Below are 23,203 nucleotides of genomic sequence, written 5' to 3'. Positions count from 1 at the left end.
AGCTGAATGTCTCTCTGCCTGATGGGGAAGGGGCTGAGAAAGCTTTTAAACAGCCATTCCTGAGAACGCTTGCCAAAATACTTTTGGGAGAAAAAAAGAGGGAAGTAAATCTTTTATCGATGGTAATGGCCATTGCTGTATTACAGGATGCACTTGAGATATGGGTCTGCCATGCCGGGTCTGATCTCTAGCCTTTGTGCAGTGAGAAACCGTGCTGACATCAACGCAGGGTCAGGCTGCCAAGGGAGTCGTTCCAAGATAAATCCCCCATTGTACTGAATTCCCTCATATTCTGACTATCTCATTATCACAGCAATAGTTGTGATAGTCCCTTATTCCCAACCAGGAGGCAGGCTGTTCATTCTCTCTGATACTTGTGCATGTCATCCGCTTATCTAGAAAAGCTTGAATGAAAAAAGAAAAAAAAAAAAAAGAGGAGGAAAATATTTTCCAAAGGCATGCAAACAATCCAAAGAGGTTGAATGACTCTTTTGGCAGCTGTGCCCCCCTCTGACGCAGCTTTGCTCTCAAGGCTCTTTCAGATGCGATCGGAGGGGTGGAACAGCCTGAACCCCCCAGTATTTGCAGTCATTGGGAAAGGTGCTGAACCTGCTGCCCCGCTGGCGTGAGGCCCTCATTGGTCCCGCTGAGGGGCCGATCCAACTGCCCCGCTCATACAAACTGCGGGCAGGGATGTGCAGAGCTGTTGGGGCATGCGGGGTTCAGGCTGTGCACGGCAGAGCCTCAGCTGACAGAATAAGCAAGTTTTGATAGTCAGAGCATTTGGTATGAATTAGCAGGCTTTAATACTTTGGTATTGAGCAAGGTAGATATGGAATCACCAAAACATCTTGGGGAAGAGCTCAGAAAGACTTGGCAGGTGATTTTTGGCTAGAGGTTTTGTCACAGGATGTGTCTTCTGAGTGCAGAAACTGCGCTGGCTGGAGCTGTGGTCCAGACCTACCTTCCAAGAAAGGTGGCAAGGGACAGTGACACTTCACTAGCTGGCACAGATGAGAAGAATCACGTCATGGGGCCAGTTCGGGTGATGGATGACAGAACTTTGTATGCTGAAAAGAGAATTTGCAGAATCCAATTACAGACTGGTTGTGTCCTGTACTGATTCAATCACAGACCTAAGTGGCACTGGATCAGCGTTACACTTTTGGTCAGACTAGGGTCTAGCAGATGGTAAGATATTCTTATACTTTTAAGCAAGTGAAAGTAACTGTGTTTTTTAATCATGCTGAGGGACAACCATGGTGTAAGTGGATCTTGCAACAGAGCTGCTTCTGTAACAAAGACAGGATCTTAGATGATGATGTATGAAGAATCTCAAGGAGTTAAAGTCCTTGGGTGAATCGCAGCACACAGTGGGTCCTCAGCCTCTGTGGATTATTGCTACGTCTGGCAGTTCTATGCTGTTTTAGCAAGCACATAAGTCAGGGATCTCAACAGGAGCTGTTGCTGCCTCGCTTTGGAGGAGAGAGCGCAGCAGGTGACTCTGGAGCTGGGAGAAGCAGCAGAGGTATCAGGGAGGAAACCAGCCAAGAAGGACGTGGCAAGCAGTAGCTCAAGAGGAGAAGGTATTTTCTCCTTGGAACCTGGATGAAAGCACGGAAATAGAAACTGGGCTTAGAACATTAAAGAGGGAGGAAGGAGTGGGAGCTGAGACAGCCTTGAAAGTACCAGCAGCATGATGGTGGGTGCTAACGAATGGGAGGGAGACTGCAGCAGATGAGGAAGTTCTCATTAAGGAGAACTTAATGAGACAATAAAAGCCTTTGTGAAACCTAGTAGTTCCCATGCCTTTCCTCTGGTGAAGCTCTCCTAGTAGGTAAAACTTTTAAGTGTCCTACTCTTGAGCTTGGGGAATCAACTTGCTAGGTAAGGTCAAGCAAAAGATAGTGCATGAAGGTCTGACAGCAGAACCTCTTCCAGATCTTGCCGAAATCAGTCAGGTAACAATATGGCAAATTAGAGGACTGATATTAGTAAAGAGCTTCTCTATGAAGGAGAGATGTTGATAATAGTGTTAGTAAGTGGTGCAGGCCAAGTGTTACCCAGGTCTCTACAGCATTTCTTGGTGTAGCAGCTGGGTGAGGGTCCCACCCAGCATGGGAGTTAACCTGCTATCACTCATCCAGGATTGGTCCTGATGGCACCAAACCGGGAAGGGAACAGGCTGCTCTTTGCTGGTTGCACTTTGCTTCTTCCCTGCACCTCACTCAGCTTCTGTTGAGCTGTACAGGGCAGAGTTGGTACCAAATCTTTCTTTATGCTCCCTAGTCTGTCTGTGTGCATGTAAAGCACTGGATCTTTTCTCCCGTGCTCCTGAACTCTGGTTTAATTTGCAAGCTTGCTGTACAGTGACCAGTGATGAACTCAGGCCCTTCCTGTGTGTTTGCTAAATGCCCGTACAGGGCATGATGCATGTGTGCTCTCTGTTCATAAAGGAACTGTCGCTTAGTGCAGTAAATGGAAAGTCAATGCTGGGACCCAGTAGGTAGAGCAGAGAGGAACAGGGCACTAACCTAGTGTTTGGCTCTAGCTGTGTAGCTGTTCAAATTCCCTAAAACGACATGACTTCGCCATCCAGTTCAACTGCTTTTGACTAATGGCAAACCATATCCGTGAACGGAAGGTGATGGATGTTAACTGGATGTTATACAGACTTTGCAGGACAGAACGGCACACAGATGCAGCAAAGCAGAGAATCTGAACAAAGCAAGAGGTGCTACTGCTGGTTCTTGTTTCAGGGTAGTGTTTGTTCAAACCCTTGCCCTCTCACCCAGCCTGAGAGGTTTGTCTGTGCAGTGACCTGTTAAATGCTGGGTATTCTAACAAGCCTCTTGTCTCTTTGTTTGAAGGCTGGTTGGAGATAACCCCGTGTTGAAGCTGATGCGGCAGATCTGTTAGTCACTGCAGACTGACCCAGAACTGAGAGCGTGGTTAGAAACAGGAAAATAAACTGAACTTGGTGAGTATTTGGTCAAAGCCTTATGACTCAGGAGGAACAGACTGTAACAGAGTAAGTCTGTGCCTATTTACTGCAGACAGCCAAGCCATGGCTAGGCAGTAATATTTGATAAAACAATAAGAGAGTGCTGTCTGCTTACCGAGCCCTTCACAAGGGTAAGACATGTTCTCTGCTCCAGGGCCTTTTTTTAAGGCACTTAGATTCCCAGACATGGGGAATGCTATTTTCCAGCTGACTCTTCAGAAATGATAAAGCTACTTTTCCTTCCCTTGATTCAGAAATGCATTTATAGCTGCTTTGAGTTCTGCCTCCCTAGCTGGATAATATCCAAGCCATCATCTTCTAGAAATTAGACCCGGTTGTTCCCAAGACAGTAAAGCTCAATGCAGGGAAGAAGGGAGGTGGTGGCTGTTAGGCTGTGCTCATCGTGGAGGTGCCAGTATGCTCCAGAATCCCCCAGCAGGCTCAGAGGGGCTGTGTAGGGTAGAGGACACTTTTAGGATACCTCGTAGGATCAACCGTTGAGAGAGACCAGACCTATTCACACAGCTCTGTTGGATTAAATAAAAACATTTCTTTAGTGTACTATGTCTGATAATTCTCACCATCAGGTGGTTTGGTAAAAAAAAAAAAAAAAAATCCACTTTTTTTTTTTTAACCCCCGCTTCCCAGCCCGAAACAAACAAAAAAGCCAATCTGGCTGAGCAGTGTGATGGATGGAGCTCAGGAAACTGGAAGACAGTAACATTTGTCTTCTCTCAGGTGACAGATGCAGGCTGTCGTCCAGCCAAGCACTGGATGAGCAGTGCCCTTCACCTTGGCTGGACTAGGTGCAGGGGCTTGTTTTGTACAAGTCTGCTTGCCAGGGTTGCATCTGGATTAAGAACAAGAACCAGTATATTCACACCCAGCAAATTTTCAGAATTCCTTAGATGACCAATTGATTCATTGTAAATAAAGTAAAATCTGGGTGTTCACTCGAAGCAACTATTTCTTAAACTCCTAGCATTTGGATAGCATATTGTAAAATTAACAAATCCCTCTCCCTTGGGAGTGGAGATTTAAATTCACATTCCTCTGACCAGGAAGACAGAGGTGGGAAAGAAATTGATTTGCTCTGAGAAAACAAAGGCAGTAGCCTTATAAAAAGGATCAGAGGATAGAATCTTTTAGTTCCTAGTTCTGTGGTTTGCTTAAGCAATGTCAGGAATTTGGGGCAGCACAAATCAAATAGTCAGCAAATTTTGGGTGCCCTAGGGTATTGAAAAATGCTTCTGGGGAAGGCTGCTAATTGCATTATGGGTCAGTGCTTCACCATGTGTTGTTTCTAGCTGTTCTGCCTTAAACTGCTCTGCCATACCAGCCTGTAGTGAAATCCTGTGATGAAGACTGATGCTAAGAGAGAAATCTCTGCTAACAAAAAGTTCAAAACACCCTTTCCCTTTGTCCTAAAACCCCCAAAACAAAAAAAAAAAGAACTTACTAGGGTCAATGACCCCAAATCAACTGTGGAAGCACCAGCCATAAACAGAAAAATACAGACTGAGAAGGGTAGGGGTGGTGAGGTGTTAAGAGAGGTCTGCTCTCTTACACCTAAGCGTAGTTCAGAAGAGACTCTAGGCAAGGCAGAGGATCGTTGTTGCATCTCTGTGAGGGTACAAAGAGGCTTATGGCCTCTCTGCTCACATATTTCAAACAGATGTCTTTGCTTTGTATGAGTGCTGCAAGTGGAGTGCTCTACATCTGGCAGCTGCCCCGCAGCTCCAGGTTAAAGTGCTCTCCTTCCCCATCTCTGAGTCTGTTGAAAAAGCAAAACAGGAGACAATTCATGCAGTCTTGGAAGGCATGAAGCAATAAGCAAATATTGTGAAATACGGGGAAACACTGGCCTGTGAATATCTCAAATGGAAAATGCAGCTCATAATGGCAGAAACCGCAGTTTCAAAATATGAATATAAACGTGGTCCTTTTGCAGGCAAGATTGGAGAGCAGTCCCGGCAGCTGTGGCATTTCTTCCTCTTTCACGGTATGACCAGCACAAACAGGGCTCTCTACGGGGGTGCTCAAGGCCTTGCTCCAATGCACCTTGCAGTCCGGCAATAACTAAGCTTAAATGCTTTTTGTCAGAAAAACTGCAACAGAAAGTACCCAATTTGTACCTTTACGCTAAACGTTAAAATTCTGATCCATAACATGCTGTTCATCTTGGGCATACTGAAAAGTGTAATTTAAAACAGCTTCTAGCTACCCAGGTAGTGGGAAAACATGGTGCTTGGTTTTTTATTTAGAAGGTGGTGGGCCCTGGCAAGAGCTTTGTCCTCCTGTGTCTGTGCAGGGTGACTGTAACTTCGTCAAAGCAGTGAAAGGACCCAACTTTTATCGTGGGTGCTGTCCTGCGTATAGCTGGGCTTTTAAACAGGGCAACTAAAATAAGTGTCTTGCTGCAGATGTCAAATGCATCTTCATCCAGTTTAGCCTATGTATATTGCAAGGAGGGCCCTGATATGTATCAGGGCCAAATGACGTATGCTCTTGACAACTGAGACCACTGCTTGTTTCTCTTCTTTCTTTCCAGAAAAGCTTCCTTCTCCACAAACACCGCTGGGCCCGATGGCAAAGGCGGTGCTCGGCGGGGCTGGTGAGGACCCACCGCTGTGGTGGCGGTGCCCGGAGCAGCGCGGCGCTCGGCTGTCCCTGACAGGGACGTGATGTGGGACCTCCGCTCCCCGGCACCCCGCAGACTGGTTTACTCCGTATAGACTTTGCATCGGAGCTCTCCCAACCCTGCTGGGGGGCCTTACCCACCCATCGTGCTCTTTTCTTATTTTTGGGGGGGGTAGGTGGGAAAGCTGAACTGCGGCTCTGGTACTGGGTCCCCCCAGCAGGTCGGAGGCCGGGGAAAGATGGCGGCGGCTCCCCTCAGCCGCCTCGGGGCCGGGGCGGGAAGGGGGGCGGGCGGGGGGGAAGGAGAGCGTCGCGTCGCCCCCGCCCCTCGCGTGCCCGCCCTCCCTCCCGCCCTCGCCGCCATCTTGCAAGCAGACAACCGGAGGGGCTGAGCTCCGCTGCTGTCTCTGCCTCTCCCCCTCCCCTCCGGCCGGGCTGCCTTCTCCCGGGGCCGGGGGGCCGGAGCCGGCAGGTAAGGCCTTCAGAAAGTGGCACGCCCGCCCGCACAGCCCACTTCAGCCGGCTGTGTGAGGGCAGGACCATCCCCCTTCCCCAGCGCCTCTCTCCCCTTCCCCGGACAGGTTTCCGCCGCCTGAGGAACGGGCTTCGTCGCCCTCCCCTCAGGGCCCTTGTGGGAGGGGGCACTCTCCTTGGCGGCCCCTTTCCCGGGCTGCTCCGGGCTCCCCGCCGGCCGCCAGCCCTACAGGTGAAGGGGAGCGGCGTGCGCGGAGCCACGCCGGGGGCTGCGGCGTGCCCAGGCCTCTCCCTTCGCAGGAGGGAGCGGATTGTCAGGTACCTCGGGGAGCCAGGGCCGGCTTCCCCTCCCAGGGCTGTGTATCCCACCTGGAGCAGCTGAAGGACTTGTAGGGAGGTGTGGGGTGGAAGGGTCTGCCCTCTCCGTTTAGCCCAGGGGGACAGGTTAGTGTGGAGGGCCCTTCAAGGCCAGGGAAGTTCCCTGTGGAAAGATGGGTGAGAGGGTTGAGCTTCCCTCCAGCCCGTGGGCATCAATTCTTTAGTACCAGGGTTATCCTGTACAGTTATTCCTGCCTCTGTTGCTTTCTGTGTGAATGTGCTCCGTTCATGGAGGTGTAAAAGCCAGTAGGAGCAGGGCATCATGCGTACCCAGTCCAGTAATTGTCATGTTTATCATGATGTGTCTGTGTAACTGCAGCTCAAAAGAAAGCATGGGAGTTCGTGGGCTGCAGCCTGCTCTGGTGCATGTGTTCTCCCAGATTTGATGCAGGCTTGGAAGATTTATCCACCTCAAACCAGAGGATTATGGTCCCATGTACCCTTGTGGAGTCATGTCTTTACACATCTAATAAAGTTTTTTGAGCTTGCCATCATCCCAACACCTGTTTCAAGGCTGATACATCAATATTACTCTACAAATGCCACTTCTTCCCCCGCCCCCATCTGTAGCCCGCTTGTTGCTGCTGAAGTACATCCACGAGGTAGTCATTGGCCTGTGGTTATCTGAAGAGCTATGTTCAGTGTTGCTTGTGAATATGTCAGTATCTTATTGTGGTGTAAAATGCACCCTGAACAATAATCAGGAACTGACAACTCTTGTCTTTCAGCAGATCTCTTAATTCTCCTCATTTCCCTAATCCATGGAGCAAAGACAGTAACACAGTTGGAAAAAACTGTCTCCAAAACACCATATGAATGTTTTTAGTAACATTGGAAGTTGTCTCTATGCTGCTCCCATGTAACCACACAAGCAGGGTGCTTTCAGGTGGTGTTTTGAGACCTAAATGCATTTTTAGTGCATACTCACTTCGTTGGATTTAAGATGTGTCTTTAACACCATTATGAATATTTGATGAGTGATGGCCATTAGTTAACAGCTGGGAGTTATGGAGAGTAAGTGTGCAGCAGAACAAAGGAAGAAACACTAGCCAAGGGATGGGTTTCTCCTTAAATCGTTGGGTACTTAGTTTGGGGGGGATATAGTGATATAGTTGAGCTTTAGACTGGATGCCTGTAACCATAACTGCTTTCTGGGATTTTTTTTTTTAAATTGTCTTGTCTGAAAGAAAGGGGTGAAAGGGGTAGAGTCTTGCTTTAAGTGGTATAGGGGGTGCCACCAGGTTCTAGTAGAGCTGAAACATCTAGGTGTTCAAATTCTGTTACTAATGCTCTCTTTGTGCGCGTTTTGGAAGTTTTGATGACAAGCAGGTTTTCGTACACAGCAGTTGAGTGTAGCTCAGCCTCTTCATGAAGAGATTTGTTGTTAGGACGTTCCTGACTTCGCTTTGGCTCTTAATTGAGAGTGAATCGGGTGCAGTTTCTGTGGCAAGGTCAAACTGAGCAAGAGTGTGTGTAGTTGCAAAGGTGGGCTGAATGAGTTTCTTATATAGAGCTAGCCAGCTGTTCCTGTAAGTATGAAAACTTGTTTTCCATTTAGATGCTGTTTTGGAGTACGTAATAGTACCATCAGTTTTTTATAACAGATAACCTGTGACTATTGGATAATTATATTTCTCAGCAGGGGGATGTTTACCAGGAAAGAAGCTATTGGTTTATCTAACTTCCCTTCACTTTGTTTTGAATTATGCCACTTGTATTTGATATTTTCGGTTTCACATGTAATGCTGAAATGGATGATGAAGGAGTGGGCTATTTATACAGCAGAAGTGAAGTGCAGTAGCCTAGGAATTTTTGAGTGGAGTGTTACTTTGATCTATCAGTGGCTGCTGGTCAATGTGTTGGTTTTTTTCTTTTATTTGAATAAAATGTTATAGTAGAAGAAGTCATGAAAATGTGATGTTACAAAGGATAAAAGGTGTCAAGATGGAATCCCATCAAATCCTTGGTGAGATTAGTGGTTTGTGCCTTTATTTGGAAAAAAAATTGTATATATTTCCTCTTGATATTTTTCTCCTGTTTTCACAGGAGAAATATTAGTATCAAAGAATGACAGCTACTGCTTCACCAAGTGGATGCATTGTGCAAGAGGTCATTATTTACAGCTACCAGCTTTATTGAACTCTTCTTTACATTTCATCCTTATTTGTAAGTTTATAATTTATTGCAAAGTGATGGAAAGATATGCAGCTATGGAAATAGACTCTTGTAGCCAGTTTAGCAGAGCCAGGACCCAGGAGCTCTGTTCAGCTCAATTCTACCTCTGACTGGCTTTGTGATCTTGAAAAAGTCAATAAATGTTGCTGTGTTTTGGAAAATGAACTGGACAAGTTGATGGAAAAGAGAAACAGTATTACTAGATGGTAGGCTGAGGAAAACATTTTAAAAAAGGAAAAAATGTTGAAATTCAGAGGTTGTCTAGGGTGGGGTTTGGAGACCTTGAGGGAGGCATTCTGGTGGAGGGCATGTAAAGCTTGGGGGCAGGAGAAGGAAGGCAAGGCAGGCTGGAGTCCCTTTCTTTGTGCCTTATTGTTGGGTACGCTGAGCTGGGTCAGTAAACAGTATGGCTTGTAGGTCACAACATTCTGTCTGGATATATTCATGGTACTGTTAAAGTGGTGATAGATATTAAAGGTGCTGGAAAATACAGGCTTATGAGAAACTCATCACTTTCTAAACAGAGCAGATTTGTTTTTTGTTTTTAACAATGTGGCTCTAACAGACCTTTGATCTCTTGCAGTCTTTTAGAAGCGGAAAAACAACTTAGGTTTGATGTTTTGTGTGTCATCGACTGAAATTGGGGCCATCATGAATATAACCAAGGGTGGACTGGTGCTGTTTTCAGCTAATTCCAATTCGTCATGCATGGAACTATCGAAGAGGATTGCTGAGTAAGTAAAATCTCCTGCAGGGCAGCTTAGGATCTTGGTGTTGTTATGATGGGACTAATTTTACTAAAGACTGATTTCTCTGTTTAAGGACAGTTCCATGGGGAAACTGCCATGGTTTGCAAGAACATCTAGTGTGCTGTATTGCACAGTGTGTTTCAACAGGTCAATAACAAAGGAAATAACTTGTGTTTAAATTGTTTGATGGCAGGTTGTGATTGGCTGCAGTATTTTAGACACATGGGAAGGCTAATGTTTGGATAGCGTTAAATAGTCATGGCAGAAGTTTTTATCGTTTACTTATTCTATATAGCGGAATTTTCTTAGATGGCAAAACTGCATCCTGCTCACTGTGTATTTTAGGTGGGAACATTTGTTGAGCTTTAAATGCATGAATAGCTTCAGCAAAACTTTTATGATGTAAGTAAATTTTTACCATGCTACTGTAATGGTATTAGGATGCATAACATAACCAGGAGTCTTGCACGTGATAGTTTCTTCCTGAGGCTTATGTACCCATGGCTAGGTGTAGATAGGAGGAGAAAGGAGAGTGCCAAGGAACTCAGGTTACGCATGGCAAGGATTTGGGCATAAGTGCACAGCATACTTGGCTGTCTCCTTTGTTTAGTGATGGGGGTCTGTTCTAGTACTAAAGTGGAATAAATACAGCAGACATTAGTCTTCCATTATTCATCTAGTAGAGCTCAAAAGTATTTCCTATTCTCTATGTTGATGTTTTTTCTATAGAGAAGAGCGATGTAGAAATGGTCTTTTAAGCATTGTGTATGTTGCCATGCATATGTACATATCTATGGCAACATATATAGAAATATGTATTAAAAAATAGAAATTGTTACATGATTTAGTATTCATTATTTTTTTTCTGCTGCCTGTTCTTCTGAGCTTGACTTGATAACGAGTTTAGCTTAGCCTGCAGTGGAGCTTCTGGAAATTGTAGCTGCTTTATTAAGAGGTTTTCACTATAATTACTGGTTTTATGGTGTGGGATTTTCTTCCCTTGGTTTTCTTGTATGAAATACAGCCTTTTCAGTAATTGTTTTGTTGTACGGGCTTTGCATTTGTTTTGCTCTTCATATTCCCATATTGACTTCTACTTTTCTTTTTTGTGCTCCTGCAGGCGCTTAGGAGTGGAGATGGGGAAGGTTCAGGTTTATCAAGAGCCAAACAGAGGTGAGCATTTAACTGGCAAACCTGGAACTTGCCTAACTGTGATGTGCATGTATTGGCTACCCTTTTCTTAAGAGTTTGAGTTTTGCTATTGCAGATATTACATATTTCTCTTCTTGGCAGAAACAAGAGTGCAGATTCAGGAGTCTGTGAGAGGAAAGGATGTATTTATCATCCAAACGGTTTCAAAGTGAGTAACTGTTTAGACACTGTGCTAGCATTTTGACATGGACTGTACATAGGAATGCTTCTGGTTTAGATTTTCTTCGCATTTTATGTATATGATGCAGTATAATAAGCTTAGATTACCTAGATAGAGGCTTCTCTGTTTTTTTTGTTGTTTTGGTGTTTTGGGGTTTTTTATATGTTCAGAATGAAGACTTCAGCATAAGCTAACTGCTCTTGTTTTAGTTTTCAGTGACTGTGTCAATGAAACTTTTTCCTGGGTCTCTGCATTCATTTGTTAAGTGCATGCTTTTGCTTATCTTACTCTCTTTAAATCCTTTCCTTTTCAGCTATCCGTCTCCAGCACCATTACAAAACTCTAAATATAGGAGGAGCATTTCCTAGGCAATGTGTCCTGTGATTCAGAAAAAAACTTTTTTTTTAATGTGAAAAGAACTTTACAAATTCTAAGTCTTTTTTTAAATGGCAACAGAAGTAGCAGGTCTCTTAGTTGATGACTAGTTCTTATCTGAAAAGATACCCTCTCAATCTTTCCATTTAGGGCAGAAAATGGATAGTAAATATTTAGCCTGCTGTTGGCTTGAATAAGAGGAATGTGTTGTAAAATGTGAAAATTTTTTTTTTTAAAAAAAGCTTATCTATATCAAAAATACATACATACTGGTTTGTGCACGGTACAAGGAGATGTTGGAGATAAATTACAGACTACTTTGTTACAGCAACACAGTATAACAAAAACTGCTGAATTGCCCAAAGTAGCCAAATGAAAAAGTGAATGAAGTGTAATTCTAGTGAAGAATTAAAATGCTGGGCCCAGGGCAATTACCATCCTGAGGTGCACAGCTGGATTCTTAGTGAAGATTGCTCAGTCACTGTAGGCTCCACTACCCAGGAGTGAAATTCCTGGAGTGGGTATAAGTACTGTGTTGAATACAGGATTTTTATGCACGAGATACAGAACTAGATGCTTCTCGTTCCAGGGATGTGAATACTACGATCATGGAACTCCTCATCATGGTGTACGCTTGTAAAACCTCCTGTGCCAAAAGCATTATTGGAGTGATTCCTTACTTCCCGTACAGCAAACAATGCAAGATGAGGAAAAGGGGCTCCATTGTCTCTAAATTACTGGCTTCAATGATGTGCAAAGCTGGTAAGAATGCAGGCTGTTATGAAATAATCAGGGCAATGGGGGCTTCCGCTGTCACCTTGCAGGTTTTGAGAGGTCTCTGCAGAGAGGTTGTTTAAAAATAACTGCCAAGTTTTTTGTGCATTTAAAACCCACATAAGAAAGGAGAATGTAATTAGAAATGTTTCCAAATTACAAATTTGTAAAAAAACCCCAAACTTGTAACAGCCATCTTCCATTGTGTCCCACTAAGCTGGCAATATCAGTCTGCTGGACTCTGCTGCTTTGGGCCATGGTATCCATCTCTCATAATACTGTTGTCTGCCTTTGTGACACTCTCAAACAGTTGTGCCTTGTCATATCTATTCTTTTTTTAAACTATTGGGTGAATGCACTTTGTTTCCATCCTTTACATTTGAGATAACATGGGAGAATGGGATGATTCATTTTCACAGCCTTCTAGCACGTTTTCTGCTCCTTTCCTTTTGCTCCTGTCCCTGGGAAAAATGGGCAGCTACAATGGACACTGGGATCTGGTTTCTTATTTGGAGAGAAGTGTTTTGATGATTATGATTTGGGCCCATTTTTCAGGAGTTCAGAACTCTAATGCTAGCTGTGCTGGGGTCTTGCTATGTGGCATAGGACAATTTATCTTACTAGTGCTTCCATTTTGTCATATGTTGAATGGAGAAAGATCTTACCTGCCTCAGTGTGGCACTACTGAGTCAGTTATGTAGTGTTCTGAGGTTCTTTTAAAAGCAGCACTGTAGAAATCTTGAAATGTGATAATGCTGCTGTACTTGAGGCACACAGTTAATATGGTACATACATTCACTAAGTATAGTATTCTTGTTCTAATGCAGTTTAGAGATTTTGTTCTGGGCAAACTTCAGTGAAACTTTATAGAGAAACAGAGTGTATCTATTGTTCTCTCTTACTTTTCTTGACGAGCTTCTCCATATGTCTTTTAATTTCTTTTTTAAAAGGACTGACTCATCTTATTACCATGGATTTACATCAGAAGGAAATACAGGGCTTCTTCAATATTCCAGTTGATAACTTGAGAGCATCTCCATTTTTACTACAGTACATCCAAGAAGAGGTGAGGAGGGCCTGCTGTTACAGTTGCTTTTCTAAATCATTTTTTTGTCATGTCTCAAGGCTTCTGAAACAAAGTCCTCTGAAAAGACTAACTCTTCAAACAGAATTTTAAAGGGGGAATGGTCATGTTGGGGTAACTGGTTCTTTTCTTCCCCACAGGTTTAAGTTTTGCTTTTGTGAAGAACTGGCATTTTCTTATCCATGCAGTGGTGCTGTTCTGTCTTCTTACATATATTCCCCTAACCAGTATTAAAAAAAAAAAAAAAAAAAAAAAAAGGGATTTTCTTGCTCTTGATGTCCCCTTCCTTTCCTGTTTCCAGTTTCCTTGACATTTATAGGATGGACTGCTTGTGTAGGTGTAATTTATACTGCATTATGAAAACACTTTGAAAGTAAAGCTGTAAACTATGAGAGGGCCTATCGGTCATGCTCTGAAAGAAAGAACAGATGACTTCTTGTGTGGAAATCTACACGTGCTGTTTGTTCAGCATGCCTTGACTTGAGGAGCTTAACTTCTGATGTTCCATACGTCCATTTCTCCATTTTATTTTTATAAGTACTTTGAGAAGTGCCACCAGTAGATTCATATATACAAATTGTGCAAGTGATAATTGTAGGTATAAGATGCGTATTACACTTCTGACTAATGAAAACTTGGAATAAAGCAAATGCTTTTTTCCTGGTGAGAGAAAACATTTAGCTCACACTTGAATCCAGGTTATTTATTTCTATAGAGATATTAATGTCTCAATTTAAAAACAAACAAACAGAACCAAACCCAAACCCAAAGCAACATGATTTTATTATGACAGTGTTAACATCTGTTTGGGGAATCAGTTACCATTTGAATCCATTGTTACAATTTCTTTTGGTAATAAGAGTCAAAGAGGATGATAGAAAAAAACTCCAGGCTCTGCCTTTGCCACAGTCATTCATCATGTATACCAGGAGAGAGGAGTATTGCACACTGTAAGCACTTCAGAAGTTAAAAAAAGAATAGTGGAAAACCAAGTATGCAGACACAAGCAAGTTGTGCCTTTATATGTTGCTTGAATGTATGGAGTATGGTTGTTCACAACATCATGGTCCTGGTTTAGTCTGGAAGCACATTTTGATACATGAACTCTTAATGGTTTCCAAAGAATTGTTGCAGCTTTGAGTCTGGCACTGCTGTGCAGTCTAACAAATTAACATTTGTAGAGATCTGCTGAGGTATGTGTAGAGAGGTCTTAAAAGATCCTTTCACATTTTAATTTCTTTGTTCCTCTGCTTGTCCATGAGACGACTTGCTAAAACTAGAGTTGACTGAATGTATCGATCACCTGGGATCTATATTGGCAAGTACGTACGTTCACCAGACAGGTCATATCTTTTGTTAAAAGTTTCATCCAGCGCTGCTCAGGAAGAATGTAGTGTTTATCTTAAGTTCACAGTGGCAGCAGCTTGCTGTATGTCCTGCACTGTGGATGCCAAAGCATGAAAAATGTTTCTAATAGGAGTTGTGATGGGGTATATTGAGTAGCATGAAATAGAGTCCAGCTTGATAAGAATGAAGGTCACTTAAAAGGGATTTAACTGAAAGGTAAGAGGATGAGGGCTTGTAGTTGTTCCCTGTTGGAAATTTATGCATAGGTGTAAAGAGAATTCCTTGGTGTTCTGGGATGAAGACAGGCCAATCAGTGAAATTAATGTGGTGTAAAAATAATTTGGTGTTTCTCCTTTGTATGCTTAGCTAATGTTTGATACTTAGTGACCTCTCTCTTCTATGTGTACATGTTAATCTTAGAGTGATGTAGCTCTTTGTTACAAGGAGTTGTTGATGTCTTACTGTCTTTGGATGACACTTCTAGCGTTCTGACTTCATTTTTGAAGAGCTGAGAACAAATTTGATAATTTGGCAGGGGAAAAATGAGGCAACTGTCTGAACAAGATCAAAGCGCTTATTATGTCAAGTGACAGGCCCTGCCTTGTCCATACCTTCCATCATGTTAATCTTTATAGCCTGTTGTATAACTAAGTGTTTGTAAAGGACAGAGCATGCTGAATTCCCAGTATTATAGGTGGAGTTAGTAACAGTCGGGATTATTAATGTTGCCTGACATGTCCTCAGAAAAGCTCTTGTTTTCAGTTGGTTAGGCCCATGCCCAAGTTCAGAACTTTTCCCACAATGTATTTCAGGTAGAGTACTTTTGGAAATACTCAGCCAGTGTGGTTTGTATGTTTGATGATAAGATTGTGGAAGAATTTACCTTGCTTGTGTTTGAACAAAACCCAAGTATTTCTATGCTCTGGATCTGGTATTTGACATCTGACAGCAAGGCGACGAACTGCATGTCAGGGTATCATCTTCAAAAATCTGTGAAATTACATTTGTAACAGATAATCTGCAGGTATTTAATAAAGAGTCTTCTGTCCCTTAACACTGGGATTCTGAGGATTGGATCTGCTCTGTAGGACTTTGCTTGCTATTGCAGCTGAGAGTGGCTGTGAACTATCGTTACAGTGACTGATAAAAGGACAGAGGTTCTCTGTACGCTCTGTGGCAGACAGGTTGTCTCAGGGCAGCACAGTGAAGAACAACACTGAGTTTGCAAGGAAGGGGGGTAAGAGGAGATATTGGTAAGACGAGAGATTAGAGGGAGCATAGATTGCTGCTGGAAAGGAGGACTGACAGGGCAAATGGTGGAATACTTGAGAGTTTAGGGAACAAGGAAACATGAGTCTGATGTGGAAGATGTGGAATCAGTGTTGGCAGGGAAAATGGAGATGAACTTTTGAGAGAAGGAGACTAAAATGGTGGCTAAATGGAGATGAGGAGTCTGGAGTGAAAAGCCAGTGTGAGAATGGGGCAGGACAGGAGCAGCAAACTTTGGAATGGATTGTGCTTGTGAAGACTGACTGAAGGACCCATCAGACCTTGAAATGAAACTCTTGACTTCTTGGCCTTACCACTTTGCTGCTGTTGGCGTTTGCAGCAGCATCCTCTAGTGCTGGCTGGTGCGGAAGCCGCTTTGCAGCAGTGTTAGACTGTGATGGCAGGATCAGTGCAGCAAATAGGGGATTTTTATCCCTTTTGATAGTCGATATGAAGAGTCACTATGATGTGATGGATAGGCATTACTTTTTTTGGTGTACTCTGAAAATCAATAGGAAATAGATGAAATGCTGTGTTTTCAAGTGATTAAAGACTGCCATGGGTGCACACAAGACAATTTAAGTTGAACTGGAAACTTCTTTCTTTGATGGTTTCCTGTTTCTTTTAACACTTGTCAGTGTAGCCCTGATGTTCTTTTAAAGCAGTTACTTTCGTGTGATCTACAATATAACATGGTGTTTGTGAAAGGTACAGTTTTTAAGTTAATACCTGAATTTCCTAAATACCTGTTTTTACTGAGCTGTGAACTCTGATCATGTACCATGGATTCTTGAGGTTGCTTTCTTATGTTAGGTGGAATGTTCGATGCTTAAAATTCTTCTGGCAAAATAAAGTTCTCTGATTCTTACTGAGTTTAAATTTGTCTAAAGATATGAAGTAGACATTGCTATCTGTTATTTACTACAGATACCAGACTACAGGAATGCTGTAATTGTGGCCAAATCACCTGCGTCTGCAAAGAGGTGGGTAAGATCTGCTCTCTTGTGTTAGAGCAGGAAATCTCTATCATGATTTTGTTCTTAGGATCAAGTGAAGGACAGATACCTGGTAATTAGAAGATGCAGCCTTCAAATCCCTCCCAATACTGTTAGATGTGTAGTTCTTACATCATTGTTATAATAAATCTAAGGAGAGTAAAAACCAAACAAGTGAAAGGATGAGGTAGATCAATTTGGCTCTTAGGATAAAGGAGGTATTTAATCATATTATATTTCTGTGCTTTTACATTATAAATTTCCTCCTGTAAATGAAGAAAAATTGCTGGAAGTATAATGCCATTAATCCAAAGTATTTGCTTAACATGGTCGTAACTTGGAACATGGTTGATCAGACCCTAAATACAGATGGCTTACCATTTCGCATGGTGAAACAGGATTTGATGTTGGAGATTATTTTGACTGTGAAGTCCTTGTTGGCTGAACGACTGTTATTAATCCATGAAGCTTTTTGGTTGACTGTTCCTAAACTCTTTGGGATTACACTGCTCTCAGCAGGTGGTGAAGAGTTGGATGATGGTTTAAGAGATACTGTATTTGCTGTGGTGACAAACCAATAGTTTGTTGAAAAGTTATCTAGACTTTCCTGCCAAGGAATCAGGGTACTCTTTGTAAGAAAGGTTTTTGTTGATTTTATATAACAAATCAGAGAGACTTTAATTTGTAGAAGTATAGTGAGGGGAACAGTCTTTGTCATCTTTGTTTTCCAGCAGTACTTTTAATGTGATTTCTTTTCTTTTGACCAGTTATTTTACATTTGCTTGTCTTTGATGGTTTCTTTTACTTGGTGTCCGTATTGCCTCTTGGGTGTAGGCTGGCATTTGTTGAGGCATTTTCATACTCGTCAAGTAATTGTGCATGCCAGCAAATAGTCTACACATAACCTTTGATCAGACAGATAGGTTGCACACGTAACTGATTTGTGTAGGAGAGGATCCCACAGCTGTATTGTTAGCTTCTTCATGTGTACATGTGAGCATTTAAGAGCAGTATTTGAGGAGGTATTTTGTATTTGGAAAAGGGTGATTGAATGTTTCAGCCTAATCAAGGAAAACACTTTTCAGATGAATGCCTACTTGTGAAAGAGAACCTATGCTTGCTGAAGTTCAGAATGTTTCTGTAGTTTCTGAGCTTACTGGAAAACGAATAAATCATTTTACAACATTTGAACTTTACTCAGTTTAATGCTGCATTTTAAAGTAATTATTATAGTTTCGTTGATAGGATTATGACTTCTAAGTTATAACTTACTGTTTTGAATCATAGTTTATCTGTAATTAACTACTTGGAAAAAATATCCTAACTGTATGATAACCACAGGGCAGAAGATTCTTCATGTTTAATTAACTGAGCATCATGATGGGCAAATTATTCTCTGGACTTCGAGTTGTTTGGATAGTGAAACAGGGCTTAAGTGTAAAGGAGGTGATTTAGGCCACAGGTCTTAAATGCTGATATTAGAATGGAGTGACTCACTGTAGACATAATAGAGGCTGGCTGGCTGGCTGGCTTAGGCTGGATACCAAAATCTTTGGTGTGCAAGGTAAGGTAGGATGAATCTGCTAATTTTTACTTGCTGCTTCCAGTATTTGGGATACAAGCTCTATCTGTGCAATTCCTATTTTCCTGACTCTACTTTCCCTACTTCCCCAGATAACCTTGCACTTTTTTACATAGATTTCTAATTTTAGTTGAAGAAATACAACATGGTGAAGGAACTTCTTGTAAGCTTGTAAAAATCCAGGCTGTTTAACTTTGAAGTGTGGTTTGTCAAGTGTGGCAAAATGATCGTCTGGATTCTCTTTTCTGTAGGATTTCTAAGGTTATGTCTCAGAAGTTCAGGGATACTGTCCTTAGTGCCCGTCTTGCTTAAAAATAAATAGGTGGACACTTGTTTCTGTTTTCATGTGAATATTTTTTTCCTATTAAATGTAGACAATCCAGGCATCTAGGCTATTCTTGGCTACTGTTAGATGAGACCTGCTAAAGTGTGGGTGAAATCTCAAGAATGCTGAAGGCTAGGAAATGTTTTTCTGACTGGGCAAAACAGAAGGGAGTAATCAGAATTATGTGACTTGCAGCATTTATCCTTTTGCTTCAAGGCCAGTATGGGTCCTTTCAAGGTTATTCTGACTCTCACAAGCCTGGTGAAAACAAGATACTAAGGGGCAGGTGGGTTCTTCTGTGTGTGTTCCTAAAATTTTAGGATCATTCCATTTTTCCTCTGAAACATGAGAAATAAAATGGAAATAGGTTAGGACTGCATGTATGTGAATTATTTTAAATGTAACGTATTTCTGGTTTTGTGGTTTTCTTTTTTAACCCTTTCCCTACAGGGCACAGTCATTTGCTGAGCGCTTACGGTTGGGAATTGCTGTGATTCATGGGGAAGCTCAAGATGCAGAGTCTGACATGGTGGATGGTCGGCACTCACCACCTACGGCCAAAAACGTAGCTGCTATTCATCCCAGTTTGGAGATACCCAGTAAGTAAGTTTGTGTGTGAAAGTTTTCACCTGTTGTATTTTGTGGGTTTGGGGAATGGGACTGGCAGTGATGGACCATCAAAAATGAGTGGTTCTTTAGGGGGAAAAGAAGATTATTTTTTTCTTAATAGGGAGAAAAAAAGATTCCTTTTTGATGCTTTATCCTTGGTTTTAGTGCTAGGCTGTATGTGAGTTCTGTGCCCTGGGCAGGAGGCGCTGTGTCATTACAGGCAGTCAGAAAAGCCCTTGGCAGAGGGTCCCACTTTTTTGCCATTTACTTTTCCTGTTGGAATTTTTCTGGGACACAGAGCTAATAAGCTGAACTGAAACTGTTTTTGCGTGTGGCTGTAGCTGTATAGTGTCGTGGACCTTGACAGAGTAACTTTGCTGAACGTGGATCTATAGCTGTGCATGTAAAACTTCATTGCATAAACCTTAGCATGGATCTCAGTAGGGTCTGCAGACTGGTTGTATCTGCAAGCTGCTATATTCTCTGAACTAAAATTAAAAATTAATTGAATTGGTTGAAGAATGTGGGTATAAATGAATGTAGTTAATACTTTGGCTAAGCCTAAATCATTTATGTATTAAAATCCTGCTGATTTTTCCCAGTAATGCTGTGATGATTGAAATAGTTGTTGCTTCTTTTCTGTCTGTAACAGTGATGACCAACACAAAGTGTATGTTTCCATGCTTGAAGTAAATTGTATAAACTCTCTCTTTATTTCTCTTTTTTACCCCTCTAAAAAAATTTGCCATGAATCAGTGCTGATTCCCAAGGAAAAACCACCCATCACAGTTGTGGGAGATGTAGGAGGAAGAATAGCTATCATTGTGGTAAGTAAGATGCTGTCACTTCTGATAAATTATATTAAAATGTTAAAGTTGCAGGAATCAAGTAGGTACTCTGCTGTATCAGCAGCTAAACTTTTGTTGATGGTGAACTTTTGATACTGCGCTTTTTGTACCGTGAGGCAGTATTCTGCAGTCACTGAAGCTGACTGTGTGAACTATGAAGTGATCCGTGCTGAAAACCAGCATTTGGGCCTTGTTGCTATGAATAGACCAGATGAAATTCTGTTCAAGTGCTTGCCTGAAGGTGAGAAGTTTCAGGTGGTGCTTACACATCAGATTAGGGGGAAATTACCATGTTTCTATTCTGTGAATTTAGAAATGCCAGTGAAGTAGAGATGATGCAGTTATACTGTTTCTCCAAAGCAGAGTGTAATCTCTGGGCTTGTCACAGAAAAGGGCAATTTTCTGTGAGTCTGGTTTTTGAATGAGTGTTGGTTATTTTGGCTTTTCCCTCTTCCCCTCATGGAGCAATCCTTTGGCCCCTTGATGTTGCAGTAGTTTAGGACACTCTTGTGCTTTTTCGCCCTCACCATCTAGCTCAGGTCTCAAGAACAGCATGAATAAAAATGTCTGTTTTGCATCGGCTGTAAACCATTACACTTGAAGAAGATGTGATATCGGTCTGGGTGTGCTGTGCTGATCTGTCTGAAGACGTGGTGAATCTTCACTAACTCAATCTTACTTTGACAGGATGACATTATAGACGACGTTGACAGCTTTCTTGCTGCAGCTGAGACCCTCAAGGAGAGGGGGGCTTACAAGATCTTTGTAATGGCCACGCATGGCCTGTTATCTTCAGATGCTCCCAGGCTGATAGAGGAATCTGCAATTGATGAAGTAAGCACGGATTCTGAGTTTCTGGTCCAATGATTCAGTGTTTTTTAAGCAAGCAGTTTTCTCCTGACTTGATTATTAAAATGTACTGGTATTAAGAATTTAGCTGGGAGATTCCTGGGTTCAGGCTTTTTTACCAAGGAATTGCATGTTAAGAGTATTAGCATCTCCGTGTCCTTAAACTATAGCGATGGGAAACCAGGGAAGTAGTGAGCTGACAGATGCCAGGATTAGCAGACTTTTCTCTTCAGTGCAGGGGATATTTTTCATACCTTCCTTTGGGCCTGCGCGGCAGAATGAATGGAAGGAAGGGACAGTGCCATTAGTATCCATGGATATGTGCTATCCTATAGCAACACATGGTTCTTCCTAAGATTTTGACCCTGACAGTAATGTAAAATCTTGTTCTTTTACCAGCAAGGGTGGCTTCACAGGATCTGGTGCGTGTACATGCCCTTTTGCAGTTCTAATATGGGGAGGAGGAAAACATAACAGAACTTTCCAATCATTTTTTCTTTCTGTAGGTGGTTGTTACAAACACAATTCCACACGAAATACAAAAACTCCAGTGCCCTAAAATCAAGACGGTGGATATCAGCATGATCCTCTCAGAAGCCATTCGCAGGATCCATAATGGGGAGTCCATGTCGTACCTTTTCAGAAATATAGGACTGGATGATTAATGCTTCTTTAGTCTAAAGAAACATCCCGGGCCAAACTGGAAGCGAACAGATAATGAGCTGTGAAGCATCATGCTTACCTTAATATTTCTATTGAGCCACTTTTTATTTTCTCTTGGTTTAAGTATCAAGGTAGAACAGTTTTTAAGAGCTTTTTTTTTTTCTTTGCAGGTGGTTATTTTTTTGGGGTGGGTGGGTGGGGAATAAACATTTTACAAAAACTGTTCTAGTTGCTTTTAGGTTAGTTGCACTATATACATGATGGAAAAAATCCACAAAACACTTGAGGCAAGAATTTGGCTTCTAAATTAAGCATTCCTTTTCCAAAGCTGCTTGCTACAAGTGCTTTAAAAGATAATAAAATGAAGTGACTGTATAATATTTTCATTTTAAAAGCCAAAAAGGTTGTACTGTTGTATGCAGTTCAGTGATTTTGTAGGAGTGCTTTTATAGAAAAGCATATGAAATATGCACCTGTATTTATTTTCTGCGACAAAGAATAAAGACTTGTTTTGTGTGAGCTTTCTAAAAATCTTCATGTACTGGTCACTTGTCTTATAAAGTGTGTCCCCTTAAAAATGATTTGCAGGTATGAAAGAATTTGAGGTGAATTGATTCTTTTATGCTAATGTGTTACTTTGGAGTACGAACAGGTTTCAGGCTTCTTGGCAGTAAGGAGAGTAATGTGTGTTTTGCTTGTTGTTCCAGTGAAATGCCTGCAGAGGAGGTGTAGAGGCTGCTTTTCCCTAAAACTGATACTCGTGGCCATTTTTCAACCTGTCTTCTGCTGAACAGTCTTGTAAAATGCAAAATGCAACCTTTCACCATCCAGTTGCAGGTGCTGTTGAAGTGTTTTAGGTTAGTTGTAATTTGGCAGTTACGGCACACTTCCAGTGCACTGCTTTGCTTTGGGGAATGTGGGAGGGAGTGAAATCTGTGGCTGGATGTCAGGGAGCAATGGGGACTTGGGAATACTGGTGGGGCAGAGGTCCCAGCTGGTAAAATCCGAATCGGCTCATCACAGGTAAACCTGTTTTTTCAGAGGTTTCTGGCCTGGCCTTAATGCATGAATGAGCTAAAAAATATGGCCATAGTGCAGTGCTGAACTTGTTCACGTTTGTTTTTCCAACCGTCCTTATGTACGTGCAAGTGGAGTGGCCGGCTAGCTGCCAGACTGAGCTTCCAGCCTCAGAGACTTGAAGTTCCTGACCTGTTGTGGAGAAACCAATGGTGGAATTAACGGGCGTTTAGGGGTGGCTTGGTCTAATCTCTCCATCAGAATGGCCTAGAAATTAGTATAAAACTTTTGCCATGTTCAAAGCCAGAAGTGAAAATTAACCTTTGACACGATTTCTCTCTGTTTGAGACAAACTTCCAAGGGCTTCAGAAGGTTCATTTGCTTTTGAAGGTAAAACCTGGGGTTTTCTTCCTTCCCTTGTCTGTCTTGGTACAGCGCCGGGCCCAGTGGAGGCATGTGTCTGAAGAGCTAGATATTGCTAGTAGATCTATAATACTTGATCTTGGTGCATTCAGCAAGTGAGACGGTGATTTTGTTTAAGCAGCTGCACGCTTCTGTTCAGATAATGCTGTTCTTCATTCCGTGAACTTATTTTTCATAAGGTTATTTTTTGATTTTTGCAGAGTCCTGTCCAGAGGGGTATGTTCTGCCTCTCTGAAATGACCAAATGCAAG

The 23,203-nt window shown here is 42.2% G+C and overlaps 1 protein-coding gene across 8 annotated transcripts; it reads left to right on the top strand.

Annotated features, from left to right (window-relative positions):
- The first annotated feature begins 684 nt into the window (after nucleotides 1-684).
- On the top strand, nucleotides 685-22,045 carry PRPSAP2 (phosphoribosyl pyrophosphate synthetase associated protein 2). 8 transcript variants are annotated; one of them, XM_037382761.1, is made up of 16 exons: nucleotides 685-1,191; nucleotides 2,674-2,734; nucleotides 2,871-2,980; nucleotides 4,956-5,006; nucleotides 5,556-8,462; nucleotides 8,543-8,662; nucleotides 9,255-9,405; nucleotides 10,541-10,593; nucleotides 10,714-10,780; nucleotides 11,757-11,929; nucleotides 12,892-13,007; nucleotides 16,569-16,624; nucleotides 18,994-19,142; nucleotides 19,909-19,979; nucleotides 20,688-20,834; nucleotides 21,356-22,045. In XM_037382761.1, the coding sequence occupies exons 7-16, from the start codon at nucleotides 9,287-9,289 to the stop codon at nucleotides 21,512-21,514; spliced, it is 1,110 nt and encodes a 369-aa protein (XP_037238658.1). In that variant the 5' UTR covers nucleotides 685-1,191; nucleotides 2,674-2,734; nucleotides 2,871-2,980; nucleotides 4,956-5,006; nucleotides 5,556-8,462; nucleotides 8,543-8,662; nucleotides 9,255-9,286; the 3' UTR covers nucleotides 21,515-22,045. The 8 variants fall into 8 exon arrangements, with proteins under 8 accessions (XP_037238658.1, XP_037238659.1, XP_037238657.1 ...); XM_037382762.1 differs by having other exon boundaries at nucleotides 2,674-2,760; XM_037382760.1 differs by lacking the exon at nucleotides 2,674-2,734 and having other exon boundaries at nucleotides 5,556-6,116.
- The last annotated feature ends 1,158 nt before the right edge of the window (nucleotides 22,046-23,203 follow it).

The sequence above is a fragment of the Falco rusticolus genome, chromosome 4 (assembly GCF_015220075.1).
Source record: "Falco rusticolus isolate bFalRus1 chromosome 4, bFalRus1.pri, whole genome shotgun sequence".
NCBI classification, from domain to species: domain Eukaryota; kingdom Metazoa; phylum Chordata; class Aves; order Falconiformes; family Falconidae; genus Falco; species Falco rusticolus.
This window is presented reverse-complemented; position numbering and strand designations above follow the sequence as displayed.